This window comes from Mandrillus leucophaeus, unplaced genomic scaffold (assembly GCF_000951045.1).
Source record: "Mandrillus leucophaeus isolate KB7577 unplaced genomic scaffold, Mleu.le_1.0 Scaffold595, whole genome shotgun sequence".
Lineage (NCBI taxonomy): Eukaryota > Metazoa > Chordata > Mammalia > Primates > Cercopithecidae > Mandrillus > Mandrillus leucophaeus.
Window position 1 is genome coordinate 1049170 of NW_012106419.1, and position 12316 is coordinate 1061485.

At 48.3% G+C, this 12316-nt stretch overlaps 1 protein-coding gene across 1 annotated transcript; it reads right to left on the reverse strand.

The window, feature by feature from the left end:
* Positions 1–5723: 5723 nt before the first annotated feature.
* On the reverse strand, positions 5724–12019 carry ACVR2B (activin A receptor, type IIB). Its single transcript, XM_011999513.1, has 11 exons — positions 11999–12019; positions 11651–11916; positions 11171–11280; positions 10849–11000; positions 10623–10766; positions 9871–10014; positions 9315–9463; positions 7676–7790; positions 6824–6962; positions 6600–6730; positions 5724–6026 (listed from the first exon to the last, which is right to left on the reverse strand). Exons 1-11 carry the CDS (start codon positions 12017–12019, stop codon positions 5832–5834), a joined length of 1566 nt encoding a protein of 521 aa, XP_011854903.1. The 3' UTR covers positions 5724–5831.
* Positions 12020–12316: the final 297 nt, after the last annotated feature.

Here is a 12316-nt window from a genome sequence, read left to right on the forward strand (position 1 = left end):
ACAGAGAAGTTCCCAGGACTCAAGACAGAACTCATGCATTTGCAAGAAGACCCATCCTCACCTACCTGAAAAACTTGCGGGTCATATTTTTCGTAACTGTGAGCTCAAAAATGTAAACTTTGCAAGTGAATGTAATACTCTTCTGTAGATGTCCAGCATAGCCCAGGTTTATATAACCCATTACATGCACACACAGAGTGGTGTGTACATTGCTTTAGTGTCCTGTGGTTGGTTTACAGTAGTTCTCAGAATTACCTAGGCCCTAGACAATCCAAACACTGCCCTAGAGAAATAAAGGCAATGCAGGGCCCATCACCACACATTGGCATTTAGAGAATATGTGTTTCAATTACTGAGGAAAAATCACTTCAGTTATCTCTATGAGCTGCCATAGGAGCAAATAAAGTATCACTGGTTTTGGCACTACAGGGGATACGGGAAGTACCACAATAAAAAAAGTCTTGTTTCATTCATACCTGGAAGATACCGTCATGAAAATGTAAAAACTTGGTAATAATTTAAATAATGATAAATTCTTTAAATTCAAATTCTTGTTCGAACCAAAGTTTACAGTGGACCCAAAATAAACATAAAACATTCAAAGTGTCCCACTAGATAATTTGGACTTTTGTTTGTTGGCAGGCCTTTTGGAGCCACCAATTGTTTTAAAAAATGTTATTGGGTCAACTGAATTAATTTCCAAAGGGGTGTTTTTTCTACAAAACTAAATCATTATTTCAAAAATCTTTTCCAACCTTCTAAAGGTTTGGGATACATTCATAGGTAGACTGCTGGTTACAAATCAACTACCTGGAATCTTACTTAAAGAATTACATGTATAACCCTGAATTCATTAAACATTTACAAAACTAAACTGAGAAGATGTATATACAGTTCATCAACTGAATTACTGGGCCTGTTTATCTAAAACATTATCTAAAACATTACTGTCAATTGAGATTTAAACTAATCATTACTAGATTGAACATGTTAGCTGCTGAGTATTTCATTAGTTTAGAATTTGCAAACAGCCATTAACTAAAAGAATTCATGTCACCCCAGTGAAAAGGAGAAAAAGACACCTTGTCCCCTTCTCATTCTGGCTGTTTGCCCAGGATGCAGGGTAGATAACTAGATTCACGGAGCTTCTTAAAAAAGTATGGTCGGATGCCCCTGAAATGGGAATCAGGCCTGGCCATCTCTCCAAAGGTGTGCCATCAAAAACTCAACAGGCTAAAATAACTGAGACTGAAAATCAAACTGAGTTAACTCCTGGAAACTGCTTTCCAATTAGTTTATTTTTCTAGTGAAATCAAGTTCTCGAGAATAATAACTAGCTGTCCAACTTCTAGTACCAATTCTAAAAACTTAAAAACTTACATACTTATGCTTATTAGATTATTTTAAAAACCAGCAAGTCTTTGTGTTACCAATAGGTGCTGGAAACTTTATACTACATACTAAAAAAGGCAAAACTCTAGTTTCAAGAGGGCCATCCAATACTCCCACTTTAATGGAACAGCCACCTCCCCACCCTCATGGCTCAGAGCACAGGGGCCAAGTGACAGGCTTTCTGAGTCACACACAACACACGAAGGACATTCAATACATAGCTGGGCCTCCTTCCACCAGGGAAAAACCCCACACACAGCCAGAGCTCACAGGGCATAGTAGCAGGATGGAGGAAACGAGAATATGGCCAACTAAAGAGAAAGGTGACAGAGCCCAACTACAGGACGAAGTGCTTTGCTGTCTAAGTCATGTCAAGAGGGTCAGCCTAGCCTCTTAGGGCAATCGAAGAACTATCTCTATGGCCTGGAGAAGAGAGACCCTTCCCTTTGCTAAGAATATGTGAGCAAGAGTCTCTATCCTCCTGAAGATGTTCAAGGCTGGAAAACAACCTATTTGTTCTGCAGAAACACCCCCACGTCCAGACAGGATGTATTCAGAGTCAGAATCAGCCAGCATGTGTGGATATGCCCTCCCCTCTCCCCAGGCAGGACTGGTCCCACAGGCCTCTCTCCAGAGCAGACAGGACAAGAAGGCCATGCTGGACACAAAGCCTAATAATGCTCACCATCTTCCCTCACAGGCCGGTGTCACTTTCTCCTAAGAATAGCCCATTTGCAGCCCTTGCCCACAAGCAACTCATGCAAGGAACTCCTGTTGAGGACCAATGGTCCCAGGAGAAAATCCAGCTTATGCCAGGCCAGGATGTTCTGATGACTATGTCTACGGCCTTCCCCAGTGCCCCATCACTGAGGGCCCTCTGCATGACACTGTAACACAATGGCCTCTGTCCTCACTTGCTTCCTCCTTCTGCTCATTACTGGATTTCTCCAGCTAGGGATGACTTCTCAGTTATCACAGATGCTTTCAAAGAAGATTGTTCCCCAAGGCCCATCCCTACAGCCAGGAGCCTGCTTGGATGACAGCACACTAGAAACGAAGAAGCAAGGATCCTTGGCTACTCTCTGCTAACTTGGTCCCCTCCCACCCTGCATGGAACAGCCCCTCCCATTGACAGGGAAAACGATGCCAGGCCCCATTTTCCCCAGTCTGTCAAAGAGCCTGAGGTCAAAAACAAAAAGAAAGCAATTATCTGAGCCCCCGAAAAGTGCATGTTGCATGAAGTTATTACAGAAAACAGCAAAGGCAGAGGCTGTATGACCCAGTAAATTCAAAGTAGGGCTCTAGATGGCTCACTCCTCAAAGAACACATGACAGTAAACAGACAAACATTTTACCTGGGGCAAAAGGCCCACCTGTGCTCCTAGACCCATGCCCTGTAAGGAGATCCCCCACTTTTTTCTTGCCATCAGAACCAGATATACCACCTGATGGGTGAGCTTTACACCACAATATGAGGGGAAGAGCGGCCTGAAGCCCAAAGAACTGGCATGGACCACCCTCCTCCCCAGCCCCACCAAAAACGTACCATCTCCTGACACACCATCTGATGGCAAGGCCCCACAGGGACACTACAGTGGCTGAGCACACAGTGGGCCGAAGGGGGAGGCCACCCAGAGAAAAGGCAGGCAGGCCTGACCTGTCTGTACTGTGTCCTGACTGCAAAGTCCCACACCAGAACCATGGCTCAACCCTCCCTTGGCCAGGTCAAAACTTCTCACAAGAATCAAGCCAGCACACAAAAGAAACACCACCCAGAGGAACTAAAACGAAACAAAGAGGCTGGGGTTTAGTGTTCAGGTAGTATCATGATCTAACTATTCCTGCATTAAATTTGCTACATTTGTTAGTGGTTTGTTTCTTCTGAGGATGAAAAGTAAAGATGCCTGCCCTGCCTGAGGAGAAAGCTAAAAAAATTAGATATGGCACTTTTCAATAAATATTTTAAAGCTTCTTAAAGAAATAAATGGTAAAGAAAAGCAACTGCTGTAAGGCCTGTTTTGCCATTAAAAATTATTCCAAGGGAAGAAAAATACCACAGCACAAAATCAAACCATTTAAAAATAAAAATTAAAAAAAGACAACACAGCTTACCAAAACCCTGTTCCTGTAACCACTTGGCCAGCCCACATTTTGACCCATGAAGCAAAAACTGAGCTCTGAGAGGGAAGCAAATGGGCCTCCCATAGCACCCTGTGCCTCAACACCCAGAGGAAAAGACCCCCGGGCAGCAAGCCCCAGACACTGAACATAGCACGCCAGGTAGATGGCCAGGCGTGTGCAGTGCCCCCCCACACTGTGGACTCCAAGACCAGCAAGAGCGAAACCCTTCCCTCCCAGACACGCTACACTAGAAGACTGGCCTGAGTCATGGTGTGCTTCACAGAGGTGCCACAGATCTCTTCCAACGTTGCTGCTAATTTGCTGAAGAAGTTAAATCTCAAGTAAAATCACCCCATTCAGGTCTAAGGGCCATCCTTCTACCAAGTTTAAGTGGGGTTGCCATTCTGAACATCGACGGATCAAGTTACACGTTACATGTGAATTCCATGTGAAGCTCCAAACAACCCAAGAGGAGGCGGACTCTTCAGTTCTCACCCAGGTCAACCTCTCCCCACAGCCCCCGCCTTGCCTACCCTCATGATGAAGAGATGCACTGTTTTTAAATAAAATGATCTAAAGAAACCAGAAGGAAAAGCCTTCACAAACAAGACTGATGAATGCCCAGACTTGGCCCAGACAGCCAACCTACAGCTGATGACAATTATTTACAAGGGGGCGTTATCAAACAAAAATGGTAGCACTCCCTAGAAGATGCAAACTTTTTTCTTTTTCTCTATTTCTTTTAAACTTTCTTGTCATAAAAGCCAACTTACATTAAAATATACTTACTACAAGACAACACAACTAACAAAATATATAATAAACCTTACACAAGTAGAAAATTCTGAGGTATTTCTGGTTTGAGGTGATCTGTGGTCGTGAAGTTTTAATTCTTTTACTTTTCAAAATTTAAACCTTGGAAGCCACATAGCAAAGCATGTGTATATGTGGATGTGTGTGTTTTGTTTGAAAAAAAAATTTAGCATGTTTCATAAATTAAAAAGAATTCAAATGTTGAAACAGCAGCATTAGGAACATTCACTGACTAGAGCAAGGTTATGGCATAATAGAAAAACAGCTTTTTTAGAATATGTACCACTTTAAGGGGTCTGGAGAAAGTCTTGTCCACGAGCCACAGAAAGGGGACAGTATTGTTACCACCTGGGGCAGAACCAGAGCTGCAGGACTCTGGGTCCCCAGCGAGGCAGGTCTTGGCAGACTCCACCCAGGAAATCCTCTTGCCCTATCTGTGCAAGACAACCCCCTGTGGGCATTTCCCTGAACTGCTCCAAGAGGAAACAAAAGTATTTCAACTTTTCGTCCATTAAGGGTATTTACAGCATCGTGTCTTATGAAGAATGTATTCACTAACCTGTGATTCTAACCCTCACCTAATTTTAAAATTAGGGAAGAAAAAATGTTTCACCCTATGCCCAAGGCCAAGTTAGTGAAAAGAAACTGGTCAGGGCCAGCAGGTAAGTCAGGGCTGTACCCAATCTCAGACTTTCTCCAAACCCCACTCTTGCTATTAATGCTCGGCCTCCACAAGGTCCTTCCCCTCGATTCCTGGTTACCTGAGAAGTAGCCTCCATAGTAAAGGATGCTGCTCCGAATGTGCCCGAGTCCAGTGTAGCTCTGTTCCAAATCCTACCCCCAGTACTGTCCTCCCCTTCCAACTCCAGTCCAAACCATTCTCATCCCAGTTTTTTTCTCGGTCAGGACAACACCCGTTAGATCCGTGAAAGATGTATCTGCTGTTTCTTAAGTTCACTAAAACAAAATAAAAGGGAGGGAGGGAGGGAGGGAGGGAAGGAGGGAAGGAGGGGAGAAGGGCAGAGGGCAGAGGAAACTCCTCTTCTGAGGAAGGTATGTTCTTATGTAACAGTCTTCAAAGGTTCCTCTAGGTAGAGTTTGCAGCATTAGGTTTCCTAAGACAGGAGATGGGTTTCTTTGTGTCACAGATTCTGAGACGACGAACAAAGAGAAAGCGGGAAAAATGAATCCCAAAGGACAGGAGGTGGCTGAGGCTCTTCAGCATGGCGCTGGTTCTGCATTCACAGCTCAGCACCTCAACGCCTGCTGACGTGTCCACTGTTTGTGATACAGTAGAGCAATATGCTGGTAAAAACTGATCCAATCCAAAAAATAATATTAATAATAATAATTATAATAATTATAATAATAATAATAAGTCAAGGTAAAATAGCAGCTGCATTTTATGTGTTTGTTGGTTTTATGGGATTTCCAAAACAAAACACAACTTTTTTTCCTTTTTTCTTCAGATCCACTGAGTCTGGACAGACACTCATGTCCTGGGCTTAGATGCTTGACTCTTTAGGGGGCAGGTCCACATTGGTGACAGAGGTCACCAGGGAAACGAGACAGTCCGAGGTAGTGCCGTTGACCGACCTCCGAATCAGGGACACCCGCTCCTCCACACAGCCCGCAGACAAGCGAGCCTCTGCATCATGGTCCCAGCACTCCTCGATGGTCACACAAAGCTGGGCCAGGCCCTGAGCAGCATAGGGAAGATGGGAAAGACACCTTTGTTAGGGCCCTTCAATGAGGAAAAGCTTTGGGGGACAGTAAACTTGATGTTCCCAAGGATCAGGCAGAGCCCACTAGCCCCAACCACAGCAGCAGGTCCACCAGCAGAGGCCTGGGGCAAACTTCAGGAATCAGCATGCCTGCCTTCATGGCAGTCATCTTTCTGAGCTTACTGGCCTCACTCCACAGCCCTAGGAAAGGTTCACTGAACCTCAATATACATAGGAGGGAGAAGGAGACACCCAGGCCCCTACTAGGGCAGACATGACTACTTGCCTTGAAGAGCTGATATTCAAAAAAATCGTATTCAAAGCCCAAACCATACAAGGGCCCAAAATGTAGCAGTTCAGTCAAAGTGGGGATCAGAAGGACATCATCCTACCTTACTCCCCATAACCCCTGGAACATATTCCTGGAGTCCAGGGAACGTAGCAGACTTTCTCTTTGCTCATTCCCCCTTGATTTCAGCTTACCTGCTACACATGAAGAGTTTTCCCTTCTCCACCCCCTTGCAAAGCTGCCTGCACCAGGCCCCTTACCGGGTGTTTCAACCAGTGATCCTTAATGGTGGGCCTCATCTTCTTGTGCACCACCACCTCCTGCAGCTCCTCCAACGAAGGGTGCTGGCCAATCTCTTCCTCAAAGGGCAGCATGTACTCATCCACGGGTCCTAGGAGTAAGAGAGAACCTGGCAGGATCACTCCAAGGTCCCACTGCTCCCTATCCCTCAACCTAGGATGCCCAGGGCTGCCATCCTACTTACCGTCTGCAGCCTTGCAGCGAGACACAAGCTCCCACAGCACCAGCCCCATGGCATACATGTCAATGCGCAGGAAGGCATCTCTCTGGAAGTTGATGGCTCCCTCGAGCACCTCAGGAGCCATGTACCGTCTCGTGCCTACCTATGTGAGGACAGAGGAGGACAGGGTTTACAGTGACTGGCCATACACACACAGCTGGGACATGGGAGTTACAGCCTCTGTGCACCAGATGGGGGCAAGACAGAGCAATTCAGACAGGTTATCAATGATGGCAAACCTCGATTCACCACATTCACAGCAGTTACGAGAGGTCACAGCATCAATTATACTTGGATAATACTTTTTAAATACTATATTCTGGAGATAATAGTAATCTAAAATGGAATTCTTACCAAATTAATACAAGGAACTACAGATGATGTGTATTTTACTGAGATTAAGACCAAAAACAAAGGGAGAGGGAGAACACTTAAAAATAATAACAGTGATTGTTTTAGGAATTATTTCCTAAGTTTAATTTTTAGTTAATTTTTCCAGGTTCTTGTTTGGATCCTTAGTACATTTCTTTCTGTTTTATCTTAGGAATTAAAACTAAAAAAGTGAGAGCCAGACTACGAGGACTAGTGGACAAAACCCCAATGTGGAAACTCTACGTTTCCCAGCTGACTGTCAGCTACACTGCCTTCCTGGCCTTGGTTTCTCCACTGGTCAAATAAGAGCATTGTTCTGAGTTCTCAGACAGCTCTGAACACATGCAGTCACCCTCATCTGTGCACCTCGCCAGCTGAGCACGAAAAGGGCAAAGTATCTACCCTGGGCCTGCCCCTGTCTTCCTGCCCTGTGAGGCTTGTTACCTGTCCGTGGGTGTCCCCTGGAGGTTTCCCTGGCTCAAATCGAACAGCCAAGCCAAAGTCAGCCAGCACGGCTGTGAGGTCGCTCTTCAGCAATACATTCTTACTTTTAAAGTCCCTGTGGAAACAAGCGGGCAGAGATAAAGCTTAACATCATGATCAACTCCCACTTTGGTTCCCAAGATACTAGAGTCTATGCCCTAGTCAGTCCCCAGACCAGGTCATCCCCCGCTACCTGGGGTGCAGAGGTGAAACAGCACAGGCAGGCAGCTGCAGGAGCCCACATAGGTGTGAGAATCCCTCAGTGCACTTCAGATGGAAGGATTCCCCCCCTCAGGATTGGCAAAGCAACACCTACCCTAACGGCTGGGCAGACCCTGTCCCAGTCCCCACACTATCACAAAGGCCAGCCCATATATTCTCAGAGGGGTTGTGGACAGGCACACTGGCCTGGGATGCAAGTTTTCTGAGAAGAATTTACAGCATTTGGAATGTGAATGAGAATAGGAATTTAATATTAGCTTTCCTAGGATCCTGCAGATATCCCTTAGGGCCTCGAGCTCACCATGAAGGCCGGGTGGAGCAAGGGTGCTGTTGCATGCGCCCAGCTCCACCTCTAACTAAGCAAAGCTATTTGTGCTACTCAATTTCCCCAGTGCCTGTCTCAGCCCTGTGAGGATTCGACTGAGTGGTAAGTACAAATGCTTAGGGCCACACCGGGAATACTTACTAGTGTTCCTATTAAGTTGAGCCATATAGTGGAGACAACATTCAACCTTTTGACCTATAAGAATAGCACTTTCATACAGTCAACCTTCTATGTCATTACTGTTATTACCATCAGGGACCCTTCAGCTGTGAACGCTGGAATTTGAGGATCATTCCCCTCCCTCACAGTCACAGAACCAGACTCAACTAGCTATAGGACCTTGGCTAAGTCATTCAACTTCTCTGTACTACTGTTCCTCATCTGCAAGACAGAGCTGAGAAATACAGTACTTGTCTCAATGGGCGGTAATGAAGGTTAAATGAATTGACACTTCTCAAGTGTTTAGAGCATTGCCTGCCATTTAGTAAGCAGGACAGTGATGAGCTCATTCAGAGTTTCTTAAAGTGTGGTTTGAGGACCCCAGAAAATCTCTAAGACTGTTCCAAGGGAATCTATAAGGTCAAAATTATTTTCATTTATTTGCTTTTTGAAGGCTCATTCTCTTAGGAGCATAACTCTATGCTCCTAAGAGCTACATGAGATGTGATGTCATCACTCTGACAGCAAATGGGATGTGTGGGTGTGCTCGAATACAGCAAATATCAATAGTCATAATCCATTTACACAAAAGTCCTTTTAAGAGTATAAAGGGGTCCTAGACAATTTGAGAACTACTGAGCCAACTCTCCAACCAAAGTAATGGAGTCAGCACTTCATGTGGCCATTAGAGGGCACCACAAACCAGCTTCAGAGGCCATGCCATCCCCAGGCCACAGTGGGAAGGCCAGGTTTTGTGCCCAGCTGCCTCAGACACACAGCAAGCAGAATAAGTATGTCTAGGAAGTTGAGACATCTCCAGACACTGCTCTCACCCACCAACCCTTCCTACAGCTCCATGTCAAGTGCAGGAAAGGCATGTGCTGACCCTAATACCTGTGGGCAATAGACGGCTTGTGGCCCTCGCCACGGCACCAGGGCACGTCCTCATGCAGGTATGAGAGGCCTCGCGACATCGTCTCTGCTACATGACACAGTTCGTTCCATGTGATGATGTTCCCCTTGAGGTAATCCGTGAGGGAGCCCTGAGAGAAGACAGCACAGAACTTGAGCGCAGATTCTGGGTACAGGACAGGACCCAGCCCAGCCCCGGCAGAGAAGTCTCAGTGGGCCAATGACTAGGCTGCCTTCCTGGGAGGCTACTACAATTGATATGGAAGATAGATGAGGCCAGGAGGCAGGGAGGGCTAGGGGGTGGGAATCATGCAGTCACTACTCTTATCACAAAAACTTATGCCAGGGTGAGAGGTTCCTATCATAGGGGCACCTATGTCCACTCCTATGGCAGGGGTAACCTCATCGTGGATAGTGCTACCGGGGCAGAGTACCTCATGGTGGACACCTCCACAGGGAAGGGGTCATCATATTATGGAAAGCCACCAAGGGGGCATTCTATCTCCTCTCAGAGTCCATTCTGATGGGTGTGGCTCACCTTGTCGTGGAAGGCCGTGATGAGCCACAGCTCTACTTCGAGGTTGGAGCCTCGCTTCTCGGCAGCAATGAACTGTAGCAGGTTCTCGTGCTTCATGCCAGGTGTGCTGAAGATCTCCCGTTCACTCTGCCACGACTGCTTGTCCTGAGGCAGGGGGTGAGGGGTTGGGGGGACAACTGGCTGGTTTAGCCCTGCTACAGTCACATTGCCCTACAGCAGAACAACCATTCCCCATTCCCCACTCCCGAGCCTCCCAGCTGATTCCCCACCCCGCAGCCTCGCAGCTTCAGCATTTGTAACAGGACCAGGAGAAGATCTGTATTAAGCTAGGTCCTGGAGCATGAGGCCAACAGTGATCCCTGAGATCACTTAAGGCTAGCACTTTGATTTACAAACGGGGCCACTAAGGTCCACGGACGGGAAGTAAGTGACCCCGTATCACCCAACAAATGAGGCAGAGCCAGACCTGGTGTCCAGGGCCGCTGGAAAGAACTCAAGGTCAAAAACAAAACCTTGGAAACCGGGGCAAATCAAGGTTTTGCAAAGCCCTACCCTAGTCCTATGATAAAATTCCACAGTTGCATGAAATCTACAGACCAGCCAAGTGTAATATGAGTAACTAGGCCCAATAAGGCTCACTTTTCTCTAATACCACAATGTATTTGGGGTTTGGATTGCCTCAGGGCAGGAGAGCCTCCAGTTCAAGCTACAGTGGAGGCAGAGGACCTGGATGGAGCCCCTCAAATACTCACCTGGAGTGGGAAGATCTTGACAGCTACAAAGTCATTCATGAGCTGGGCCTTCCAGACACAGCCAAAGCGCCCCCGAGCCTTGATCTCCAGCAGCTGCAGTGGCTTCAGGCCCACCAGAGGGGATGGGGGTGGAGGCCCAGGGTCCTGGGGGAGAGCAAGGCTTAATAAGGTCTGGCCTGTCTTCCCGACCTCTACCCTGCCCTGCCCCAAGCCAGCACTGTCTCACCTCATGGATGTCCACGTGACCGTACGGGGGCTTGCGATGCCGGTACATCCAAAAGGCCAGCAGGACAATGAGGGAAAGGCCCCCAATGGGCAGCAGTGAGTAGGCCAGCACCGTGAGCAGGGTGGGGGCTGTCGGAGGTGGCTCATACGTGACTGGGGGACACACAGAGCCCTGTGTCAAACAGTCTGCCCACCCTCACACCTCCAGAGCCAGACTACAGGGCCCTGTAGCCACACCCCACCCAACTGAGGAGCCAAGAGCTCCAAGCCAAAGAGGCCCAGGTCGGCTGACTCAAGGCCCCACTTCCACACTGCCCCCTCACCTTCCGGGCCCCCAGCCTCTGGCAAATGAGTGAAGCGCTCGTTGCAGAAGTTGCCTTCACAGCAGCAGAAGTACACCTGGGGGTTCTCCTCAGTGGCCACACACTCCTGCCTGGAGGCACAGAATTTTCCATACACCCCTCACCTGGGGGATGCAAGACTGCCCCAGGCCTGCCCCGCCAACCCCTCCTCACAGACAGAGCACCTCATGGGCAACATCAGGAGGATGGTGTGAACTCACCTCCCCTACAGGAGACCCAAAGCCAAGGAGGAACAGCCAGGGGTTGACACTCACTGAGACCCCTCCTCAGGGTTGAGGTAGGACAAATAGGGTGTGGAAGGGCGTGGGGCCCTGGCTACCATCTCAAGAGCCCGTTCTCGGTCCTTTATCTCCCGCTCAGACATCCTGAGACCCAAATGGCCCAGTGGGCAGTATAAGTGCAGGTGGGTCCAAGAGGAAAGGAGGGCGAGTCGTGGAGTACCTATCATAGCAGTTGAAGTCATCTAGCCAGCAGCCCTTCTTCACGAGCTCGATGGTGCCAGAGCTGTTGCGCCAGGAGGCGTAGCAGTGCAGCCGCTTGTCCTGCTCGCCCTCGCAGCGCTCCAGGCCGCTCTGGTTGGTGCGCTCCAGCTCCCAGTTGGCGTTGTAGTAGATGCACTCCCGTGTCTCAGCCTCCCCACGCCCAGAGCCTGTGCCCCAGAGAAAAGAGAACCACTGAGCATGCCCCTGGGACCACCACCCAAACCCCTACTCCCAGTCCTGGGTGCCAGGCCACCCTGAGGGAGGGAGGCCGGGTGGTGGGTTGGGGTCACCAACCCCCTACACTCACCCCTGGACGCAGGCCACCCATCCATCCAACACCTCTTAATTTACATGTACCAGTTGGCACCAGCCCCCACCTTATTCTGCAGCCCATCACAGCTGCCCCTAGGCCTAAGCAAAAGAGAGGAGGCAGGAAACCTAATGCCCCAGAAGGATGGATAAAGAGCCAGCCAGACAGAGGCCAGATGCACAGAAAGGGCACCAACACCTGAGGCTCCTGGGTGAGGGTGGGGCTACTTCCCTGCTGCAGCAGAAACTGATGAAGGGGCACCCTTAAAACCCCAGGGCACATCAGAATCACTGTATGTTGGAGGTGTGGGAAAGA